This window comes from Megascapheus bottae, chromosome X, assembly GCF_031878675.1.
Source record: "Megascapheus bottae isolate mThoBot1 chromosome X, mThoBot2.hap1, whole genome shotgun sequence".
Classification (NCBI taxonomy): domain Eukaryota; kingdom Metazoa; phylum Chordata; class Mammalia; order Rodentia; family Geomyidae; genus Megascapheus; species Megascapheus bottae.
Genome location: NC_143547.1, coordinates 16,622,600 through 16,648,726, shown reverse-complemented (window position 1 = coordinate 16,648,726; position 26,127 = coordinate 16,622,600). Strand labels below are relative to the sequence as shown.

At 36.3% G+C, this 26,127-nt stretch overlaps 1 protein-coding gene across 3 annotated transcripts in view; it reads left to right on the top strand.

Moving 5' to 3' along the window:
• Positions 1-26,127, top strand: part of Dmd (dystrophin) — a 1,999,854-nt gene that overhangs the window by 1,295,478 nt on the left and 678,249 nt on the right. For all 3 annotated transcript variants that reach the window (XM_090326714.1, XM_090326711.1, XM_090326710.1), the window contains one exon: positions 3,474-3,582. In XM_090326714.1, the coding sequence (XP_090182840.1) occupies positions 3,474-3,582 (109 nt within the window). The remainder of the gene's footprint in view (positions 1-3,473; positions 3,583-26,127) is intronic.

Below are 26,127 nucleotides of genomic sequence, written 5' to 3'. Positions count from 1 at the left end.
ATAATAACAAAGCACTAGATTCAATATGGTGGGAACATCATGTAAGGAATAGACAAGTTAGTACGTTCTTCTAGCCAGCACAAAATCTAACTGGAAATACATATCCTGAAAAGGATAGACACAAAGAAGCATCTGTTAGTAACATTCTTTTCAGTTCTTCCCAGGTCAAAATCACAATACACACACACACCACCACCACCATCACCATCACCACCACCACCACCTCTACTGTTCTGTATAATGATAGCATTTTTAATCAGGTCCAGAACTTTGCTCACTATGATGACATAAATCTATCAACTCATATATCTCTGCTATGTTCTGATAAAAATTCCACACAGGAAACCACAAATCTCATCACATCACTCATCTGTTCTAATTATCTCTATTTACTCCTTGGTTTTAGAAGAGAATCGTATATCCTCACATTACAAGATCTGGCTGTTTTGTATCATTCCTTATAAACTCTAGTCCAGCTAACCAGGATAAAGAAGTAACTTCAAAAGGGCCCAGATGCCTCTTGTCTATGTAACTTTAAACAATATTCTTTTTGTTTAGGATGTAATCTCTCCATCTGGCATTTAAACCTCCTCTTTCTGAGCAATCTGTAACCATCTCTAAAGACCAACTCATTGTTAATTATTCTAGACAATCATCTATTGACCTCTCCAGCCTGAATTAAGCTGTGCCCCCAATGTGTCTTGTTAAAATCCTTATAATTACCCCCAAAGTCAATAACTTATGTACATGTCTATTTTCTCCATATGGTTCTGTATGCTTAGAGATTATCTACATTTTGTAACTTAGTAACTTTACAAAGACTGGCATACAGTAGCCGCTGAACATTAATATTCTACAATACATAAATAGATGAAGAAATTATCTTTCTATAATACATAGGTGAATCTTTTTTACTGAAATGATTAGCATTGCATTAATGATTATCTTTAGCACTAAACCACAACATGTGTATAACATATATATAAAACATTCCAGTTATCATATTTTGTTCATTAGCATTCCTGGTTATTTAATACCTCTTCAAAAAGTTTGTAATTTCTAACTCAAACACCTCAGACATAACTTCAGTTTCTGTTACTTATTTTAACCCACTCCATTAGCAGTGCAATTATTTGTATTCCCCACAATATAAAGAAATGCATATACATATGTTAAAACACTATTAACCCTTGGCATGTACTAGTAAAGTTTGTAATAATAATGACTCTGTATTAGTAACATACTCCCAATTCTAAAAAAATCATTTCTTTGACTTAACAAAGCATAAACAGTGTTTGTAATTTTGTTTGCTTATTTATTGTTTGCATGATAGTCCAGCAGATGCATTTCTAGCCAAGCTGCTTTCCTGCCTGTTATTTTGGAAACCTAGATTATATCCATCCTTTATGGCTTTGGCATCCCTTTGACAGCTTTTCCTAAATTAGCATTTCTCAAGAAAATTATGTTCTATCGTAAATTATGTAAGCACCTATTTTCTTATTCCTTATTTTGCCACGGATGGTACATACTTTGTACCTTGAACAAATGAATACTTAGGCTTTAGTCATGACCAATCAGCTACAGCATTACTTAGAAAATGGTTTAAAATGTGAATTCTTGAGCTCATACCAAAGCCTTACTATATTCAGAATCCTAGGTCTAGGACCAAGTCATCAGTGTTTGTTACTGCCTTCAGGTGATTCTCTTGATTCTCAATTATGAGACCCATGCTCAAGCAATTAGGGTTTAACTCCTTGCAGTCTTGGAGATTTACCATTAGACCCTGCTTCTCATCAATACAAAGGTGGGAAAAATTTATAAATTTCACTCATTTTTAAAAGCCTCAGCTCAGAACTGACAGAGATCACTGCTTTTCACATTCAAATAGGTATGTTACCAGATGCAGGTGAGAGTTTGTGAAGTTTCCCTCCAAAAGTGAGGTTTTTTTATTAGGGTCCTTGATTTTGATCACAGAATAAGAATTTCTGGAAAAGAATTTCTGGTAAGAAAACTTGGTGGAGCTTAACTGACTATTCAAGCAGGAAAACAGACAAAGCAGACAGACAAGCAGAAAGTCAGGGGCATACTAACAGTGTAGGTTGCTCTCAAAAGGAGAGAAGCACATCTCTTTTGCATTAAGGGTATATGTACCATAAAGCCAGGGGGGTTAATTTCAATGTAATGCAAAAATAGCTGTTTTATCATTGGTCTAAACACTCCTAGTGTTACACTTTGAGTTCCTGAATATTTGTGGCATTTTTCCAGGTAAGAATGTCATAAAACTGATGCTTATCCTTGAGATAAAGGCCTCCTGTCGTTTCTCCTTAAAGCAAATCTAGTGCTTCCACATTTCTAAATGCCTGGTTTCTGAATTGCCTTCACCAGGCCTCATTTTCCCTAATTTATCCTGCCTTATTTTCTCCTATAATAACTTTGGTCCCTTAAACTTAAGGGAAGTAGATGAATGAATAGTTCCTGTATTTGCTTGAAGCTTACAGTTTCTTTGAATTCCTGGCAGCCATTTACTATGCTTCTTTTTCCCTAATCTATCCTGCCTAATGTATAACTAATATATTCTCTATCTGGTAGCCAATCCAAATCGAACTCAGCATTTGAAAAGAATATCTACATGATTCCTGTGCTGGAACCAACCCACATTGTTAGATTTTTCAAAAATTTTGTAAGTCACCTGATTTGATCTTAGTAATTTAAAATTGGTCCCCATATGAGTATTTATGCCACATGAATTGGCAAACACAGAAAATATGACCTCTGATCACCACAGAGAGCCAGTTGTGGTAAGCATATATCAGCACACTGGCCATATACAGAGTTGAGAGAATCTATGGAGAGCTCTGAACTAGTTGCAGCTTTGTAACATCACCCTGATTAGTCAGGAAACTTCAGAAGTTCAGGAAACTTCTTTGGTGATGCACCTTCTAAAACTGATAGCCATTTCTGTAAAGACTGACAGCTGATGCATACCTGTTTCTATCATTCCTGCCATACACAACAGAAGCCCCACCTTGAAAGGTCTTTTGCTGGTATGATCATTCATATCCTTTCTCTCCAGGACATTCTGTTACAGTTGATCAGGGGTTAGCTGGAGCATTAAGATTTTTTTTAAGTTGTCTGGATGATTTCAATATGAAGCCACAGTAAACACTATTTAAAAGTCAGGCCAAGTGCTGAGAGAGGGTGGTTTTCTGTTAGTTTTGTTTTCACTAATGTTTGCACTCCACTTTTTTCACATGAAATTGTGCCTGGAGGAAGACTTTAAGATGTAGCAAAAAATCAATACATATTTGTAGGGTAGTTGGCTGAAATAATTATAATTCCATTGAAGAAATTCCAGAAAAAATTAGAAGTATAATAGAAATCCAATTATATAGTCACAAAATGAATTAATAACTTAACGAATTAAATTATCTTCAAGGTGTTAATTAAGTAACATGCGCACTTTTCTTTTAAAGAGGAAGTTAGAGGATCTGAGCTCTGAGTGGGAGGCAGTAAACCATTTACTTGGAGAGCTGAGAGCAAAGCAGCCTGACTTCGCTCCTCGACTGGCTACTACTCGAGTCTGTAAGTACACTGCATAGACTTCTCCTTTGCTTTAGCTATTTGCTCAAAAGCATTCTGATGAGGTAATATCTCTATATAAAAGTTGGAGAAACTTTCTCTGATACTGCAGATAGGGACCGACTTTTAAGTGGTTTATTATAAACTGGGTTCCTTGGAAATGAACTCTCTCTACGGGTTGGGAAGCAAAGGTTTACTGAGAAGTGTTCTCTGACAATACAAGTTGAGAGAAGAAAGAGGGCAGGAGAGGGTGAAAGAGACTGAAATGCAATTTGGCTTCAACAGACACCTCAGTTAGTTTCACAAGAACCCTGAAGCTGAGCTAGCTTTGCAGAGATATCCTGAACTGCAGGAAGGACTTTGTCTTCCTGACAGAACCAGCCATTGCCCATGGGCTGCTCCTTGAGAGTGGATTGTCAACTTGAGAGGGTTTCTTTGTTAGTTTCTTTGTTTCTGGGAATGGACATGATTTCTGGTAAGGAACACAAAAAATAACTTACACACCTAGCGTCCAGAAATGAGCATACTGTGTAATAGTCAAAAACACCACAGTATTTAATAATGCTGAATACTTAAGTTCATCGAATTGAATTGTGTATTGTTTAGACAACATTTTTCAAGTATTCCCTATAAAAAGTCACACTAACTACAGAGCTACATAGTCTTTCTAGTACTTCTCCCTGTCCCATTTGGAATTAATTTTAAAAGCTCTTCCAGGGGCTAAGGAGTGTTGCCTAGTGATAAGAGTACTTGCCTGGCATGCACGAAGACCTGGATTTGATTCCTCAGTACCATATACACAGAAAAAGCTGGATATGATACTGTAGCTCAAATGGTAGACCTCTGCCCTAAAGAAAGTTCAAAGACAGTGCTTAGACTCTGAGTTCAAGCCCCAGGACTGGCAAAACAAACAAATGCTCTTTCACTTTGAGTTCAGACAAAAAAGAAAGAAGAAATGAACTCTTGACAAATTAACTCTTGACAACCTCAAGTTAACTAAGGGAAAGGATGTTTCTTCATTTAGCTGTAGCTCAAACTTGTTTTCACTGCATATTTTCAGTCTTTTGTTCCACTTCCTATTCAATTGTTGATACAATGGATGCACAAAATCTCATGAAAATCTTAATGCTGGTTTTTATTCTCAGAGGGAAAAAGTCAGAAAATTTCTTTGCTGTACCAAATCTATGATTTGGCAAAACTGAAAACGTATTTGAGAGGGAGGCACTTCTTTTCTCTTTTACTATTAGAAGATCAAATGATTGAAGCAGGAAAGCCTGAGTCTGGTTCTTCTGGTGAAACTGATTATTTTAGTTTTATGCACACAACACAGCACACACACACACCCAAATAGAGGTACAATGAACTGAAGGATTACAGTCAGGTGGCCTAGTAACAATTCAATACCAGTATTTAAAACAGCAGTATAATGTAGGGACAATGCACCTTATGTGCCCGCTGAGGTTTCTAAGCAGTCATCAGTTAGATTTGGTAACATTGAATATTTACAAAAGATTAAGAGAATTTTTTGTCAACATGTGTCACTAAGCTTGCTATACTAGGGTTTATATGCAACTAATTATGGTTTATTTCCATTTACGAGCTGTAATATTTGGTTCCCTCAGCATATATGACTAGGTCATCCCTATGTATTTTTGGTGTTTGTTCTTCAGTTGTCTGTAATATGTTCAGCCTCAGGCCCAGGGTTGCTATGAAGAGATTATTTTCCAGTTATTTTTATATGCTTCTTGAACTCTACACATTAAATTCCTGCACCTGTTTAACTTCTCTGCAAGTGATAAAAAGGTTCCAAAGCTATGACACAAAAATCTTTTGAAGACATAGTGTCCTGTTGCTTCTCTCTGGGGAAGCTAGAAAATAGGAAGAGGGCCACCGAGCTACAACTAAGGGTCTGGGTGGGGCTTTCAGGTACTGGGCAGGACAGGTGCAGGAAAGTGCACAGCGAGACCTGCGCTGCTTTGAGACCAGCGAAGCTGCGGGCGGCGGCGGGGGGGGGGGGGGGAGCTCAATCAAGTCATGGTACACAGAGATGCCTTAAGAGAGGTATGCAAGGAGTGAATGCCTGGCCAAAGCCCTTTAATTGCAGCTGAGCCAGAATCAGGCCTCAGAGATGGAGATCAGGCCCCAACAGTGTCCCTAAATGTAATGAAGAGATTTCTAATGGCAAATAAATAAAAATACAAAATGCTTTATATACACATATAAAAATAGAATATTAAAAATAGAATATTAAAATTTGTGAAAAAGTGGTGGAGATAAGAAATTGTAATACAATAGATGAATTTGAAAAAATGTATCAAACCCCTAACATAATTCATATGCAATATAGAGGGAAATTTTTAGTGAGAATTCCACTTTTGATTCATAGAACATATATAATTCATCCACTTAATAAGTATTTATGAAGTAGCTTCTACATATTGGGCATCAGACTAGGTGCTAAAGACTAAGCATAGAATGAGAAAGTCACTCCTTTCATGAAGCATATTCTAACTGGAAAAGAAAGATGATAAACTGATAAAAATATGTTCTTCCAATTATAAATGTTAAAGAACAGAATCTACAGATGGGTCCAAATGGCCTTGATTAAAAATGTGGACTCTTTAGTTCCATTCCAGACCCACTGAATCTTGATTTGCAGTTCAATACAATCAATAGGTGATTCTTATTCACAATGAAAATTGAGAAACAGTTATACAGAATAAGAAAGCAGGGAGGACAGGGAAAAGGAGTGAAGATGGGATTTTATTATGTGAAGTATGGTCAGGTAAGCTATTAAGAGAACATTTAAGAACATCAGAAAGATGATGTGAGGAAGTGAGCCTTGTACTTATCTGCAGAAAATATCCCAGGCAGAGAAAGAATAGCCAGAGGAGGGACAAGGAAAGTAGAGGAATGACAAACAGACCAATAAACCTGTAGTAGAGGGCAAGGCCAAGGTCAGTGGAAGTAGCTAATTCTTTTGAGCCAGATGACCATGGCTCATGCTTGTAATTTTAGCTGCTCAGGTAGCTATGATCTGAGGATTGGTGTTCTAAGCCAGCCTGAACAAAAATGTCCTGAGACACTTAATCTCCAATTAACTACCAGCATTGAAAGTGGAGCTGTGACTTAACTGGTAGAGCACCAGCCTTGAACAAAAAAGCTAAAGGACAGCACCCAGGCCCTGAGATGAAGCTCCAGTAATTGTGCATGCACATGTGTGTGCGCGCGCGCGCACACACACACACACACACCTGATGCACTTCTTTCTCCTTCAGTGTCTGAACTCCCACTTTCCTGCATGGCTCTGCCTCCCCTCCCCTCTCCTCCCCTCTCCTCCCCTCCTCTCCCCTCCTCTCCCTCCCCTCCGTTCCCTCCACATTGCTGCCACAGCTCCAAGCTGTTCATGGTAGCTAGTATAGTAGGATCCAGGGCAGAACTCAGATATGATTTTTCCCCCACATAGGCTTTTCATCTCTTCCAGTAAACTGACACAGAGCTGGACATAAAGTCAAAATGTTAAATGCACAAAGGTTGCATAAAAAGAATCAGCAGGGAATCAGTAAGATCCAAAGCTGCTTTTATTCAACAAAGACATTTTCTCCTGTTTCACATGATGATTCAAAATGATAATTAATGATTTTTTTTATTATTCCTGACTTTTTCACTCATGGGAAGTTATTTGTAATAAATACCCTATAAAATCTAATTTGTTATATAGTTCTGGTATATGGTGATTATTTCATATACTCTACTGTAATATAATCAAACTTATAATTAATCATAATGTTATTATTGCCCTTCTATTTCATGCATAGCTTTCTTTTCATTTATGTTTTTACCCCAGAATAATTGCAAAGTACATATAAGTACGTGCAACATTTTTTAAAATTAAAGAGTCCAAGGTTTAGAAAGGAAATTGCCAAATTAAAAGCCACACAGCTGGAAAGAGAGCCAGGGTTCCAATCCAAGTATGTCAGGCTCCAAAAATCTATGTTTTGTTTTGTTTTATTTTATTGCTGTGTCTTGCACTATCTCTCTGTCCAAGAACCTAACGGAAATTCCAGATATGGAGGCAGCTAGCCAGTAGTCACTGTTAATTTTAACAGGCATATGAATGTATAGGGAGTAGAAGAGATACATGTTTCCATGTAGAACAAATCAGTATAAGCTGAATTTCTTAGGAATGCAGAACTCTTTGTCAGGAAAATGGAGGAGATAGGAAGGAAACAAGTGGGACTTGATCTTACAAAGGCAAGGACTGTTTATTGAGATATAGCAGTGAGGGACACAGCTTTCCCACAGGCTTAGAGACTATGCTAAAGGGTGGTCCAGAGGTTTGTGGTCTATGAGGTCTGAGCAAGGAGGCAGAAGTTAATGAAAAATCCGTTAGGTAGGGTGTGTGTGTGTGTGTGTGTGTGTGTGTGTGTGTGTGTGTGTGTGCGCGCGCGCACACGATCATGTGCCTATAGTAGAATGTTTACAGCTGGGCTTAGGTAGATTGCCCTTCCTATGTCAAGTAGTCTGCACTAATCTGATGGTCCTTCTAGGTCTTATCCATGTGAATCCATGGATCTGATAACTGAAAATGAACTAGAGGATCTAAGTTTGTCTCATTCAAATATGTGATAGCTAGCTGTTGGCGGGAGAACTTCAGTCTTTCACCCACTTTTCATCTTCCCAAAGACTGCATGGGACCTTTTGTATATGATGTTCACAGAAATATCTTAAAAGTTTGTGCATCCTGGGACAGGAAGCATTTTTGTAGCCATCTATACAAACAAATCACTCCACTGTGGGAAAGAAAGAAAAGTAGATGCAAGTTTCGGTATATATTTGATATATCAGTGGTTCTTAAAACTACATTTCCTGAGCCAGGTGCCAGTGCCTTTTGCCTGTAATCCTAGCTACTCAAGAGTGGGAGATTTGAGGATCACAGTTTGAAGATAGCCCAGGCAGGAAATCCTGGGAGACCCATTTTAAATTAACTACAGAAAAGCCAAAAGTGGATCTATGACTGAAAATGGTAGAGAGTGACCCTTGAGCACAAAAGCTTAGGGAGAGTGTCTAGGACCTGATTTTAAACCCTAGGACTGGTACAAAAACTCTTAATAAAAGTTTCCAGACCTTTCAAGAATAGATTGTCAAACTTCGATTTCTGAATTTCTGATTCAGTAGGGGTGGGTGAAATTTGTAGCTCTATAAAGTTCCCAGTTGATATCCGTGTCTATGCTGCTGGTTCCAGGATTGTATTCTGCAAACTATGCCATAGACTTCTGGTGAATGGGGAAGAAGTTCATCTTCCATTCTACTGCTGCTTGACTGCTGAACAAATTTCTAAGATCTGGTGCTGTAAATTCCAAAGGAACCCCATTTTAGTTAATCATGTTCACTACCCATGTTCAAAGAGATGAATAACACATAAATCAAACAATATTTGCCCAGTAGAGCACTTCTATGTTAATTGAGTACCGTGGGGGAAAATAGCCATACTTAAATGATGCTGCTCAAAACAAGCTACAAAACAGGACTTTTCATAGGACTGAAGTCCTGCATGACAGATGGAAGTGAAGAGCTGGTAAATCTGGTTGTAAATGTCAATGTGAATTCTTTCTTATCCACAAGCTGCTGGGCCCGAGAACACTCATGTTGTACAGAACTCCACTTAACATTTTCAACAAGAAATTTCATATAGGACATACCTAATTTCAGTATGATAAATCAAGATATTTGCTTCAAATGTCTCAGGGTAGTAAGTAGGAAATCAATTTCCTATGATGTAGATACAAAAGTACCAGCCAATCATGATTTCTACTTGATCAAATGTTGATCGAACTATCACTTTACATAATTAAACTTGTAGATTGCAAGCCTCAAGTGTAATTAGGAAAGTAAAGCATTATAGGTCAAAAATCATACATTCTCTTCTCAGTTGTGCTGCCATGTAGATAAGAGGTCAGCCTTTTCTATCTTCAAAGTGCCAGAGGCTAAGTATTTTTTGACATTGTTACCCATTCTGTCATCATATACTAAAAGCAGCTACATCATGAACAATACAGGAAGGGGAATGGCTCTGATCTAATAACCTTTCATATAGGAAACATGGTAAGCTATTCAGTATCATATCTTCTGCAAACTAGCCTTTCTTTAAACACTAGGCTTCTATGGACAGTTCCTCATGAGTACCTAGTAGCTTCTCTGACTGCAGATAGAGCTCGCCCACTCACAGATCACTTAACTACCCAGAGAAGTTTAATGAACACTCTGTTGCAAAGCTAATAAGCAGAGTGGGCATTCAAAGACAAGATTGATTCCAGAACTTGTGTTATTAATGTGTAAATCCTATATCGAACATGATTTTATTTATCTTCATTGGAGTGTGAATACTATACTCAAATTGCGTATTGAAGGTATAGGTTATTTATACATAATTATTTGATTATTGATTTGAATTCTGCTTCTTTCATCAAAGCTGAACCAAGTATTCTAATACCATTCTAATAATTTTAATTAAAAGCCTGAAGTTAATTGAACTTAATGCAATCTTGGCATAATGCTATTTATTGGTTTGGCTTAAATTGTGAGAAAATAAATATTGAAGTGTGCTTCATTTGTCTGCAGTAATCATTAGAGAAGGAATGAATTTGTTGATTCTTGCATTATACACAGATTCTGTACAAAAATGTGACCCACATCCCCCCTTAATTTAATCACTGGATAATAAATAAGGTTAGGTGATTTTGAAGATATTCTAAAGCCTTGAATCACAATAAAACCCCCTTCAACTTTTTGCATTAATTAATAAACTGATAAATATGAACTTGCATTTGAATGAGTTAATAGTAAGGGAGACCACTTAAAATAACATGTGTCATGGAAAAAATAGAAATGACCATAATAAACCTTGTTTGAGGACACATTCCCCAGTGTTGCTCCCATTTTATCAAAAGGAAATCTTTCTGTATAGGCAATAAGGGTCCTTGAATAACTGGAAAGATACAACAATGGCATCATTGTTAAATACAAGACAGTGATAGTTCCAATTTAGATGTGAATTATTCACTTGGTGCTGATGCAGTTCCTTTTATTCTCCCTCTTTTAACCTTTGTCAGTTTTCCTACTTGATACTAAAGTCCAGTTAGGGCTGTGCTTCAGGGTCTGACTTGGCAATCAAAGAGAAGCTCTAATCCATCATTTCTAATACTTGTTGAAATCAGTCCTGGAAATTCCAATGTGTGGTGTGGTATGGGGTGTGTGTGTGTGTGTGTGTGTGTGTGTGTGTGTGTGTGTAAGGAAGAGGAAGAAGAGATTAACACCAATTGCTAACTAAATAAGGTATTCTCATCTTTAAAGATTTTTTTGTGGGTTATGGGGCTTTAAGCTCCTCAGTGCCACCCCACTCCTTGAGCCAAGCCCCACTTCCTGTTTTCTAAGGGTTATTTGGAGATAAGAGTCTCACCGGTTCTTTTGTGCTGGGGCTGGCTTGAACCTTGATCCTCAGATCTCAGCCTCCTGAGTAGCTAGGATTACAGGCATGTACCACTGTGCCCGGCTTTAAAGATTTTTCAATTACTCTTATCCCCTATTTTAATAGAAACAAATTGTTGATTATAGTAAAATTCCCATAACCTTCTTATCCTAGTTAACCTCCTTGAAGAGAGGACTTTTGCTTGAAGAGTGCATACAGTAATGTTCATTGTCATAATAGAAAATGGAAAATTAGAACCACTGAAACTAGTTTTACAGCTCACACAGAAAGACTTGAAAATGAAATTCTAATGTTTCTTAAAACTGCATGAAATAGTTTTTAAATTGACTATAACATTACCCTCCAAGAAAGTGGATTCCAAAAGGAAATTATAGCAGTTTTACTCTTGAATTGTGGATTTGGAGATTGCAGTCTGAAAAGTATTTGAGAGGTCATTCATTCTTTCCCATTATCTCCAGTCTTCCTCTCTCTCCTAGAAGCAATCTGCAGGTTAACTGCCTACTCTCTCCTTAAATTATGAAGAGTAAGTGGGGTTCTACCCTAGCTCTTATACTCTAGACTATCTTTCAGATGCTGAAGCCACATTCTAGTTACTTTTTAAGTCCTTTGAGTAGGCATAGAATGTGTCTGCTCACTTTTTATTTAGACAATGGTCTTTCATTGTGTTAATAATCTTTCAAATATCCCTTGTCTACAATAACTTACCATGGCCTGTCAATTACAAAAAACATGCTTTTCAAAATATTTAAATAATGACATCTTTCTCCTTCCCTCCCAAGTGTGTTTGCCATAATATTTTTGATTTGCATTGTTTCATTTTCCCATTATGGGATTCAGAATTGGATTTGGCTCTACAATTACTGGTCTACCTTTAATTCAATTACGTTACTAAATATATGTAATTTTTTCCTATCTTTGTATGTTGCTATTATGTATTTTCAGATTAATATCAAACATGTATTAAAGCTCAGGTAATATTTTTGTTTTGGTAGTTTTGTACTCATGTCACAGTGAGTGTATTGCAGCCATACCAGAAGTGGGTCAAGGACATATGATCTTACAAACCAAAGACATGTGTTACAATTATGATAGTAATGTTTAGAAACCTTTTTAAATTCTGTAAAAGTATAGAGTTCAGGGCCTATTGCTTGCTAGACAGTCACCCTATTTCTTGAGACACATTCCTAGTTAAATTTCCCTTTAGTTATTTTTCAGGATTTTTTTTTTGGCTGAGGACCTGCCTTTGATCATGATAATATGTTTCCTCCCACCTCCTGAGTAACTGAGACCAGAAGTACATGCCACTGCACTGAATATGTTAGTTGAGATGAAAGTCTCATGCCCAACTATCACCTCCTAACATCACAGTAGCTAAGATTACAAGTGTAATCACTTGTACTCATATCCTCAAGTAATATTTTTGACCAGCCAAACAAGTACATTTTTTAAGACTCAGATCAAGTAAGTCTTCTAATACAGTTGCCTAGTACCAGTAAAATTAAGTGATTACATGCTTTTCTAGGTATTTATTGGTAGAATTGGGATGCAAACTTCTATATCCTCAGTTTGAATTTCAATGGGTATTTTAAATTTTCATATATCTTACCTCTTTTTTCCCCACTGAGATATAGATGTAGATAGCCTTATTTTCATAATCTCACTTGTAAATTGTGTTTTTTTTAAAGATTATGGCCATTATCAAAGAGGAATATTTTATGCTTTGATGAAAATTTTGAGGACTGATCTAAAGCCCTTCTCATTCCTTAACTTAAATGCTTCACTGTGTCTCGATATACAATTTGAGAACAACTACTTTGCATGCTATCTTTCTTTTGAAGTTCAAAAGGTTTATTCTTTATTGTCTTCAATATTTCTAACAAAATATCTATCTCATTTCCAAGGTATTTTCAGCTCCATAATCAATATATTACATTGATAATTTAGATAGCCTAATATTTAGGTAAAATTATCAATAATAATAATCTATCAATGTTTTCATTATAGTAAACAATCAAATAAAATAAAAATTATAATATATTCAAGTATTTTTGGAATAATTATGACTTCAAAGCACCAGTATTTGGGCCGGGAGTTTAGCTTAGTGCTAGAGTACTTGCCTAGCATGCATGAAGCCCTGGATTCAATTCCTCGTACCACATACATAGAAAAAAAACCAAGAAGTGGTGCTGAGGTTCAAGTGGAAGAGCTCTAGCCTGGAGAAAGTCCAAAGACAGTGCTCAGGCCCTGAGCTCAAGCCCTGGCCTAAAAAAAAAAACCACCAATATTTGCCCTCATTAAAAATAAGAAATGCAATGCCATGTGACTGTACATGAAGAAGATAATACTGAAATAAAACAAGTTAATCCTCAATGTCTCCTTAATTGCCCTGGATTATTCTTTATGCTCACAAATACATATGGATAAAAATATAAACTTTTTTTTTACTGTTCACTATAGATTACAGGTACAAAGGCAGTTTTTCTTCTTATATTAGGATGAGAAAAGTCATTTCCTTGATTAGCATATTTTAACCCTAAGATTGATGATTAGCATTTTTGCTTACTATATGTTCAAAAGAAAAGTTCTTTCCTTTTGGATAATGAAAAAAATTCTATTTTTCTTGCTGAGTTTTCTCTAAAGTAAAATATGTCTTTCTCTTTTGAACCTGTACTTTATGTTTATTGTATACTTTGATTCTGAGATTTTTTTCAAGGTCAGGACCCACTTTCACAAGAAATTTTATTTTTTCCAATACGGCTGACATCCACCCCCACCAGCTGAAAGACAAACTTGTCTAATAAAGCTTTCAGTTTCAATTTGCTGTCTGCGTGCAGCTTGAGGAATCTCTGGAGGTCACTCACAGCATGTGCTGCAACCCCAACAGGGAGAAGTAATGAAAAGATTCTGGTTAAAAAGCTGACACTACCCCTTCCAACCTCCTTGAATGTGAATGAAATAAGCAAGTTTATAGATACAAATCTCTGTGATTCTGGGGATTTCCATCTTGATCTCTGACTCCAAAGAATATTTGAATGCATGGATTTATATCTATTATTTGGATGAACATATGCTTCATATTGAGTATATTGAAGAAACTGTATATCATTAACAAAGGTCTCATGTAAATAATGCAAAACAACATTGTCGCTTCATGTTTAACTCTCTAAAGATTCTCTGAAGTTTCACAGTCTGGTTTTATTCCCTTAATACACAGGCATATCATAGCTGTTTTATAAATAATGTCTGCTTTCATTTCAGTTATTCTTGGTGCTTTTGCACTGACCTGAACATATCTAATATTTATATTAGATCAAACATGCATTAATGCTTTGTTCTATAGAAGACTTTTGGCTAAATATTTTTGTGTATTTTTATGCTAAATTGTATTTCCTCCTTGTGAGATAGGTACCACATTATTTTTTTTGTTTACCATAGGAAGAACCGAAAGCCTAGAGAGGATGACTATCCCAGTGTCATCTAGTTGCCAAGTGAGCACATCAAGGTTCTAAGCCGAGATCTTTCTAAGTTTCATGTTAAGCTCTGACATTTCGATGTTGAAATATAGCTGGTCTTGGTCACAGTATTCATGATTACAGAATCTATACACTGTAAAAGCAATTATACCATATTGTTCTCCTTTGTATATATTTTCTGCAGTTCAGTAACAGTACACTCCTCCTCCTCCTTTCTTTCTTGACAGCCAAATCTTATATTAAAGTTATGTGGGTGTGTTTGGGACTTAAATAGCAGCACTCGTACAGCTTAGTACTAACCTCAGAGCAATTGAAGTGATTTCACTAAAAAAGAAGTATGTAATTTCTTTTCAGATCTTTTTTTTCCCTCTAGAATATAAGAGGCCATTGGGACAGAAAAAGACATTGAAATGGTAGAACTGATTCCCCCACAGTGTTGCTATTTAGCTTTATTTATTCTCCCAATTTTATATCTGTCCGTCCAAGGTCAAACAACTAATACTGTAGTAGAATTATAAAGAATAGATCTGGAAAAGACTACAAGTTTCACTCGCCCAGCACCCAGCTGCAATTCGAACTCCATTTAAGAAATATATTCAAGCAGCATTCTATTTAACTCTATTTCCTTTTTATTAAATAATTTATTAACATTGATTTTTATATCATATTTCAAAAGACATGTTAAACAATTATTCAAGAAGGGAATCTATATATACAGTCACTGGCACTTAGATTTTTGAACATAATTAAAATTATGCTGAGGATTTGTATGAAATAGATATGTATTAATCTATGTATTAAAACATTATGTCTATAGAGTCATAAATTTTTATGTCTATGTAGTTGTGTTTATATTTCCAATACCATGTCCATAGCATTGGGTACGCAATTATTGAGTCCTCGCTCTTATACTGTTTGGATCTAATAGCCACATATGCCTTTTTTTCCTTACTGCTACTTAATAGAGTTGAAGAGACACTGGAACTCATAGGCACAGGCAAAAGCTTCCTGAACAAAATCCCAGGGACACAACAGATTGCAGAGAGACTCCATAAATGAGACCACCTAAAAATAAAAAGTTTCTGCACAGATAAAAGCATACTAAAGTAGAAAGACAACCAATTGAGAAAAGACATTTAGCAATAATACATCAGACGAATGCTTAATATCCAGTATCTACAGGGAACTCAAGAAAATAATCCCCCTGAACCCAACAAACCAATCACTAAATGAGCAAGGGGAACCAAAGAGAGACTTATCAAAAAAAAAGAGGTTAACAACCCAGATGTCCCTCAGTTGATGAGTGGATCAACAAGATTTGGTATTTATACACAATAGAATTCTATGCTGCTGTCAGAAAGAACGACATTGCCCCATTTGTAAGGAAATGGGAAGACTTAGAAAAAATCATATTAAGTGAAGTAAGCCAGACTCAAAGGAACATAGGCCCAATAGTCTCCCTCATATGTCATAATCAGTAGAAAACTTGGGCTCTCCTAGCAAAGATTTACAATAGAACAAAATCTAGGGACATTAGGCCAAATAGTACGACACTAAATGTAAGGACCTCCAGGAAAAGGAAACAAAAGCCATATAATGAGTGACTGTTGTCCTTAATGTACTATGTTATCTCTCATCTCTTTTGCCATCCATTGGTTATCTCATATTGTTACAATATTTCACCTTGTTATCAGATATATTTTATATGTGCTTAATTGTTTATTTCAAATTGGATAGGGAAGGGGGAAATCAAGGTAAGCGGGGGAGGGCGGGAGGGAAATGGGGACATGTCATGAGAAAGGGTATCAATGTTTGTGAAGTTATGCACCTTCTATCTGGTGAATATAATGTAACCCTTCTATTAATCACAATAAAAATTATTTTAAAAAAAGAGGTTAAAATACCCTCTTTAAGAATGCTCTTACCCCTTTGGTAAACTCTGTGTGTGTGTGTGTGTGTGTGTGTGTGTGTGTGTGTGTGTGTGTGTGTGTGTGTGTGTGAGAGAGAGTGTGTGTGTGTGTGTGTGTGTGTGTGAGAGAGTGTGTGTGTGTGTGTGTGTGTGTGTGTGTGTGTGTGTGTGTGAGAGAGAGAGAGAGAGAGAGAGAGAGAGAAACTTTCCAAAGCATTCCTAGGATTGTCAGATTGTCATTGTTCTGTAGATGTGGTGAGTGGGCCTCTGTTCTGTAGATGTGGTGAGTGGGCCTCTGTATCTACAACATGAAATCATATAAGTAAATACTGGCTTAGATTTCATCCAGTCAAGCATAGAAACCAGAAGCTTAGAATTATCATGCATTCTGGAAAAGGCTGACCTTTTCCCATATAAAGATGAATGTTTCGATAGTTCTCTTTTACCCTCATCTCTAAAATTAAACACTCATCTGCCTCTTTCCCATGTTCATACTTCCCATGGTAATTTCTTAGGATTTTACTTGATGAATGAACTATAAAGCTTAAAATATGAAAAGTCACTGTACTATGATACTAAAATTTATGAGAAAAATAAAAGAAATCAAAGTTAATAGTACTTGTAGAACTAATCAAAATGGTTATTAGTGACCACTGAACTAGCCAGTGTGACACTTAAGCAGGCTTGTACCCTGGAACTTTTTCTAACTGTATAAAGCTGAAGCATCATTTCATAAAAGCAGTGTAAGCAATGAAGTGAGTATGAGTGGCTTGAGGTGAATGAGTGAGTAGACCTAAATGGACAGAAGATGAAGTTAGCAATAATTACGTAATAGCTAAGGAATGCATACTCAAGTACATTAAAGACAATAGAATAACAAAATGAATGAAAGGGTTCTTCATATTTCCACTTGGATATCAACTAAAATAGGTCATGCATATTGCTGGCAAATCCAGGTTCAGGAAAAAGTTAAGAGATTTGATGATCGTAAATATTAACAATTGTTATTTGAGGTGCTTATAATCCTAGCTACTCAGGAGTGTGGGACCTGGATGATGATTGTAGTAAAATGTCAAGCATGGGGGCCGGGAGTTTGGCCTTGTGGTAGAGTGCTTTCCTAGCATGCACGAAGACCTGGGTTTGATCCCTTGGTACCACATATTAGAAAAAGCCAGAAGTGATGCTGGGGCTAAAGTGGTAGAGCTCTAGCCTTGAGAAAAATCCAAGGACAGTGCTCAGGCCCTGAACTCAAGGCCAGGCCTGGGAAAAAAAAAGTCAAGCATGGGCAGAAAAGTCTGAAAGATTCCATCTTTAACCAGCAAAAAGGTGAACTCCAGCATGGCTCAAGTGGTAACAATACTAGCCCTAAGCAAATAAGCCAAAGTGAGAGCTGAAGGTCAGTTGTTAAAGCCCTGGTACTGGCCAAAATATGATTTCCTTTTCTAGTCTAAAAAATATTACCAAAGAATAAAGATCCATTTTGAGCAGGTAAAGAAACTGAAAAACTAGAGACTAGGAAGTTTTCCACTTCCTATTTCTACTCCAATGTTTCATTAAGTACAGCAATGAGAATAGTAATTTATTTACCAAATCATAGCACAGTACGATTAAACAGTGCCTTTTCAAGCAAGGAAGATATAATTTGAGGCAAATAAAAGTTCCATTTTATTCAGTGATTTATTAGCTCATAAATCTACTATTTGGGCAAGATGTTTAACATGAAGTATTTTTTTCTGTACAGCAACAAATGGCATTTTTTTGGTTTCTCAGGTTAGAAAATCTCTTTCAGAGTTACTCAACACTACCAATGAAGTGCAAAACAGCCATGTAGTTTCTAAGTGAACGAGTGTTTGTGTTTCAACACTATATTTTCAAAAGTTAGTGGGGTCATATTTGATTCATAATCTAGAGCTCATTATTTTTTATTCTAGAAAAATACATGCTGACATATTCATATATTGAATTAGAAAAATATATTTTTGTAATATTCTAAGTCTTCTCACATAGAGGAAAGTATTTATTGACATTTTTTAATGTTTACTCAGAAATAAGAAGACCATTTACTTAGATTGTGATGGAAATTTGTAAAGTCATTCATGACGGGAATGAAGTGATATGGTATGAAATTCTTGATACAACTATTATCACTGTTTTGCTATCATGTTTGCAAAATAGAATAACAGTAAGTATAAAAATTGATTTAAGCCTAAAACACTTTTCTTTCCTTTGGAGCACATTTTTATTTTTCAGCAGCATCTTTTGGTCTATACATGCATGGGGCAATCATTTCTATATGATGTGAAATCTGCTTTCTGCTACATATCACGTTAAGCTTTTTTTGAACTTTATACTTAGTATTCTTCTACAAAATGGAATTCTCTTCCTAATTCGCATCATAGATGAGCAGAAAAGAACTATAACAATGCCACTCAATTAAGTAACACTTCAATTAGAAACTAGTTGAAAAGAGATAAAATATATATTTAGAAACTGCAGGAGATGTCATCAGTGGGCTAAAAAGTCATTTCTGTTGGCTAAAAAGTCATTTCCAATACATTATTTTACTTGTTGATAACTTTCTATAGCTATAAATGAAATATTTTTGTTCTTAATTTGTCAATACACTAATTTGACAAATGATCCATTTGAGGCTTACTCTATGCCTTGCTGTGTGTTTGATGCTCAGCATGCAATATTGATCAAGATAAGCATGATTTTTAGAATCACAGTGAGAAAATTAACTGAATGTGAGAATACTTGAGATGGAGTAACACAACAGAGAAATGTCAGGGAAAGCTCTCTGTAAAAATAATGGAGCTTTGAAGATGTGATTTGGAGGGCAAATATGTATGTATAAGCAGATTAGCAAGGGGAGAGTAATCCAGGCAGGAGAAATATCACACATAAAGACCATAAACAAAAAAAAAGATTTTTATGTCCAATAAACCACCAAAAAACTGGAAGTGGCGCTGTGACTCAAGGGGTAGGGTGGTAGCCTTGAACTGATAGAACTCAGGGAAAGCGCTCAGGCCCAGAGTTCGTCTCACCACTGACACAAACAAAAACATCTAAAATTGTCCTGCTCAGTTGAGCTTAGTAGTAGAGTAATTGCCTGCATTTTACCCTTCAAATCACACACACAAAATCTATAGTCAACCATATCTATTGAGTTGGCTAAAAATGATTGAGCATGATATCAGCACTAGGTGTCAGTGGCTCACACCTAGTTACTCAGGTGGCTGAGTTCTGGAAGAGTGCGGTTTGAAGCCAGCATAGGCAGAAAAGATGGTGACGTATCCTGTCTAAAATAACCAGCCCAAAGCAGTGCTAGAAACACGGCCTAGGTGACAGTGCTTCAAATAAACGAGCAAGCTGAGCAAGCATAAGGCCTTGAATTCAAGCCCCAGTACTGGATTAAAAAAATACTGAGGCTGTTACTGGGTTCTACCTAAAGATGAAATAGGAAAATGATTACATATAGGGACATGGAGGACACTATGCTACTGGGCTTGTAAGTTCAGTTTTAGAAGTATGGGAAATATTCCATTTTTAATTGAAAATATTTATATGGAATATACCTTCATGATTATTCTTTTTTTTTTTGCAAGTCCTGGGCTTGAGCTCAGGGCCTGAGCACTGTCCTTGGACTTTCTCAAGGCTAGAGCACTACCACTTGAGCCACAGAACCACTTCCAGCTTTTTTCTATGTATGTGGTACCAAGGAATTGAACCTGGGCCTTCGTGCATGCTAGGCAAAGCACTCTACTACTAGGCCAAACACCCAGCTATGATTATTCTTTTTATTGTAATTAATAGAAGGGTTACAGTTATATTCACCAGATGGAAGGTACATTATTTCACAAACACTGATAACCCTTCTCATGTTTTTGTCCCCATTTCCCCCCCACCCCCTTCCCTCTTCTTGTGTTCCCCCTTCTCTTTCCTATTTCAAGTGAACAAATAAATATATATACAATATACCAGATAACAAGGTAAGATACTGTAACAATATGAGAATAACCAAGGGACAACAAAAGAGATGAGAAATAACAGTACATTAAGAATAACAATCACTAAAGATAAAGCTCTTGTTTCCATATCCTGGAGGTCCTTTCATTTAGCGTCATCCTATATGGCCTTATGTATCTAGGCTTTGCTCTATTGTAAATCTCTGCTAGGAGAGCCCAAGGTTTCTACTGATTATGACAAATGAGGGAAAACATTGAGCCTATGTTCCTTTGAGTCTGGCTTACTTCACTTAATATGATTTTTTCTGTCTTTCCATTTCCTTACAAATGGGGCAATATCATTCTTTCTGACAGCAGCGTAGAATTGTATTGTGTATAAATACCACATCTTGTTGATCCAATCATGTACTGAGGCCATTTGGGTTGGTTTCATATCTTTGCTATGGTAAATAGTGCTGCAATGAACACCTGCATGATTATTCTTTAAATATGTTGTTATATGAAGGAAAATATCACTCTAAATCTTTTTAAACTTCTCCCACATCACAATTACAGCAGATACAGTTGGTGCCTTGAATCATGTGAACTCCTTTTTTTCTTTCTTTACTTCTTATGATTGACGTAGTGCACAGTCTTCTATGAATTCAACCTTACTTGTAGTTGCCAGAATCTCACGGAGACATTTTTAACACTCTGTAGAATATATGACATAATGAGAGTATAGAAGTTCTATAAACAGACCCAGCCAGGATATGGTGGTCAAATCAATGGCAATGGGACCCAAAATAATGTTATTTATAAGACTTTTTTTCATGTCTATTCATTTAGGAAGATAATTCTGTGAAGCTTTCTCTCCTATTGTCCATATTACTGGCCTCAACAATCCATATTGGATTGATAATTTCTCCTATTGCTCATTCTCTCTGTGTCTTTCTCTCTGTCTCTCTCTCTCTCTCTGTCTCTCTCTTTCTGTCTCTCTCTCTCTCTCTCCGTTTCTCTCTCGTGATCTAGTCTTGTTTACTGGGGATCAGCCCTCAAATTACTTACAGTCATGTCATTTCCCCAGGGGATAGAACCACCAAAAAATAAAACAGAAGGGACAGAAAAAAGACAACCAGAAGACATGAAAAAATTTCCTCTCTATATCAGTCTATGTAACTTCCTACACTACTCTTCCTCTTAGATGGCTCAAATTTAACCTCGTCTTTCCTTGTCACTAATTGCATGAGCTTTTTCAGGTATGTCCCCTTGTCAGTCTCGTAACATCACTCATCTAGTAACAAAACCTCAAGTGTCATCCTTCACTCCACCTCACTTTACTAGTCCTGGACATCCATCATGTTCAGTTCATGTTCCATCCTAAATACTGCTTAGTTTGTCTTTGTTTTCTAGGTTTATTGTGAATATCTCTTTCCAGCTGTCACCATTTCCTTCCTAGAGTGTTAAGTTGGCTTATGTTAGGATAACCATATTCCTGATCTTTTTCCAGGGGGAAGACATTGCTATGTCCATATTGTTCATGTAATTAGTAATAACCCATGTGACTTTATTTTTTCTATATGGAGTCTATATGGAGGCTATCCCAGGTTAGCCTCAAACTCAAAACCCTCCCTCAGCTTACCATGTGATGGAATTATAGGTAAATACTTCTAGTTCATTCTAAATACTATCCAGGTTCTTGTGTTAAATAAAATAGTCATACTAATACCTAATCTTCCTTCATTCTTCTCTCCTATGCAATAGAACTGTGTGATCTTTTCAAAATAAAAATTTCATGGTAGGATTTTCTTCAAAATATTCCACTGCCTTCCAATTGTTTTCAAAATAAAAAGTAAAAAAAATACACAAAAGGGTCTAACCTAATATAACTCACTTTCCATTTTACAAGCATTTGGTTAGATGCCATGAATTTTTCCCTTATATCCTCATTGACCCGCTTTCCAATCTTTGAATTCTTTTGTTTAGGATAGTGCCTGCCTTCTCATTCAAACAATTATACATTCTAGTATCCCTGTTTGAGGCATTTTACCTTTGCTTTTCTGCCTCATGCCTGTACTAACTTCAGATCTCAGCTCCAATGTCATGCTCAGAGAAGGTATTTTAATGCCCTAGTTGTATTAGTGTAAATAGAACTAGTCAATATTTTTTCTTCTAGAGCACACAGCAAGTCATATATCTATTTCTGAGACCATTTGAGGTTGCACTTTTCCTCTCACATGACTCTGAGCTTCTTAATGACATGTTCTTCCGTCTTTTCTCTCTAACTTTACTGACCGGTAAAAGTTATAGGTACTCGAGATATAGTGTGATGATTTTCTATAGATATATATTTTAAAATGGTTACCACAAAGTAATGAGAACAATCATCACAATGAATAGTTACTATTTATTATGTATTAAGAGAGTAAGAAAATTATATATTACTCTGTAGGTAATTTGCAAATGCAGTGCAACATTAATTACAGACATCATGCTATAAAGCCTGAAACTTTACCAATTTTACTGAGGCAGGTTCATAACCATTGATTTCTCCTTCCTTTATTGTTAAATCTCAATTACCTAAGAATGAGTACAGTCAAAATTAGAAATATAGGTCTTACTCAATTTAGAGATCCAAAAATTGTATAAAATAATCATAATTGCATCTCTATACAGATAATGAAATCTTGAGCCAGAAGCAATTCGGCAAGAAATAAGTGACTTTCAAAGGGGAATAGAAAAGTAAGGAATGAGTAGCAGGGGTGAGAGAAGCAGAATGGAAACAACTGGAGATTAAGATGGTGTGGTAGATTGCTTTTATGTTCTAAAGACAATGCTAGCAATAGAGATTAGATGCCTTTCCAAATCTTCATAATGAGCAATGGGATGCTTTTCAATAGAGCTAACAAAGAACTTGTTCACTCTTTTAATTTACCTGATTATATCTTTAGTTATTGTTTTATCATATACATGCATTTCCTTTCTGTTTTGTTTTTCTTTGTGGTCATGCTGGGGCTTGAAGTCAGGGCTTGGACACTATCCTTGAGTTTATTTTGCTCAAGGCTCATACTCTACCATTTGAGCCATAGCTCTACTTCTGGCTTTGTTTTGGTAGTTTAGTGTCAATAAGAGTCTCATGGGCTATCTGTCTAGGCTAGCTTTGAAACTTGATCACCAGTTCTCAGCCTCTTGAGTAACTATGATTACAGGTGTGAGCCACTGGTGCCTGGATTCTCTCTCATTTTTTTTAAAATATCATGATATTCACTTCCCAAGGCCACATGTAGTGATAATATTTACTCCTGTGTTCTCATTGTACTGAAGGAGAAAAGTTAGCTTCAAGAAAGAATATTGTCCAATGAATGTCAGTCATAAAGTAAATGTATAACTATATTGCACTACCACTTTCTTTTTTTAAGTTGATTATATATAGAATTGGTATCATTTTGCTAAGCTTAGATATACAGCAGACAGAAAGAAACAATAAAATCTAGCTATTTTTCTTCACTCCCTTTCCTTATGTTCTCTCAACTTCCCATATACAATGAGGTACACTAAAATCAAACTAAATTTACTTATCATTGATTTTGATGTCAGCACTTTGAATGATAATTCCATTTGGTGAACTTTGAACCTCCTTCTGGCTCATTGCTTGCTTTAGAAAATACTCATTTTCTTCCTAAATCTACTGGGTAAACTTATACTCACAAAAAGACAAAATAAGTAGAATAAAATCTGTCTAAGCATGAGAAATACTGGTTTTGCCTTTATTTCTAGACTCAAAAGTGTGTTAGAAAAAATTTAGAGGGAAGAAGAGATTTGAAGCGTTTTTACCATTAAATCACATTTTTAACATGTTATTCTTTTCTTTTTTCATGTTTTTTATTGTAATTAATAGAAGGGTTACATTATATTAGCCAGATAGAAGGTGTATTAATTCACATACATTGATACCCTTTCTTATGTTTTGGTCCCCATTTCCCTCCCCCCCACCCCCACTCTTTATCTTGTTTTCCCCCTTCCCTACCCAATTTCAAATAACCAAATACAAATATATCCAATATATCAGATAACAAAGTGAGATACTGTAACAATATGAGATAACCAAGGGACAGCAAAGAAGGTGAGAGATAACATAGTACATTAAGGAAAACAATCACTCATTATATGGCTTTTGATTCTATATCCAGGAGGTCCTTTTACTTAGCATCATACTGTATGACCTTATGTATCTAGGTTTTGCTCTATTGCAAATCTCTGCTATGAGAGAAAAATGAGGGAAACCATTGAGCCTATGTTCCTTTCAGTCTGACTTACTGCACTTAATATGGTTTTTTCTAAGTCTATCTATTTCTTAACAAATGGGGCGATGTCATTCTTTCTGACAGCAGCATAGAATTCCATTGTGTACAAATACCATATCTTGTTGATCCATTCATCAACTGAGGGATATCTGGGTTGGTTCCATATCTTTGCTATGGTAAATAGTGTTGCAATGAACATCTTTGTGCTAGTGGATTTAGTATGTCCTTGTTTCTGGACAATTGCATAAATGCCTAGAAGTGGAATTGCTGGGTCATAGGGGGGTCTATGTTTAGTCTTTTGTGGAACTGCCATACTGCTTTCCATAGTGGTGGAATGAGTTTGCAGTCCCACCAACGGTGTAGTAGTGAACCGTCCTGGCCACATCCCCTCCAGAATCTGTTGTTATCAGTTTTTTTGATCCTGGCGATTCAAACTGGAGTGAGGTGGAATCTTAGAGTTGTTTTGATTTGCATTTCTTCATATGTCTATAGGCCATTTTTATTTCTTCTTCAGAGAAGACTCCCTTTAAGTCTTTGGCCCATATTTTAATGGGATGGTTGTTATTTTGGAGATTAGTTTTGGAGGGATTCAATTTTTTGAGCTGTTGATATATTTTAGATATGAGGCCTTTGTCCATTGTTTGGTTGGTGAAGATCTTCTCCCACTCTGTAGGCTTCCTAATTAATTTACTAGCTATGTCCTTTGCCTTACAGAAGCTCTGCAGTTTAATGCAGTCCCACTTATGCAGCCTTTCTCTGATTTGTTGTGTTTCTTGGTCCTTATTGAGATAGTTTCGACCTGTGCCAAGGAGGCCTAGTGTATCTCCTATTCCTTCTTGTAAAGTTTTCAGTGTGTCAGCTTTTACCTCGACCTATTTGATCCATTTGGAGTTAATTCTAGTGCAGGGTGACAAAGAAGGATACAACTTTAATTTTCTGCAGGTGCTTAACCAGTTCTGCCAGCACCACTTGTTGAAGAGACTGTCTTTCTTCCATTCTATTTTTTGGCTCCCTTGTCAAGGATTAGGTGGTCATAGGTCTGTGGTTTAATATCTGGGTCCTCAGTTCTATTCCATTCGTCTTCAGGCCTGTTCTTGTGCCAGTACCAAGTTGTTTTGATAATTATAGCTCTGTAGTAGAGTCCAAAGTTTGGTATTGAAATTCCACCTGTGCTGTTCTTTCTGCTAAGAAGTGTTTTTGCTATACGGGGTCTTTTATTATTCCATATGAAATTTTTGGATAGCCGCTTCTGTTTCTTTAAGGAATGACATTGGGATATTGATGGGTATTGCGTTGACTTTGTAGATAGCCCTTGGCAAGATTGTCATTTTAATGATGTTGATTCTTCCAATCCAGCAACATAGGAGGTTTTCCATTTCCTCAGTTCTGCTTTAATTTTCTTTTTCAGGGTTTTAAAGTTTTCATG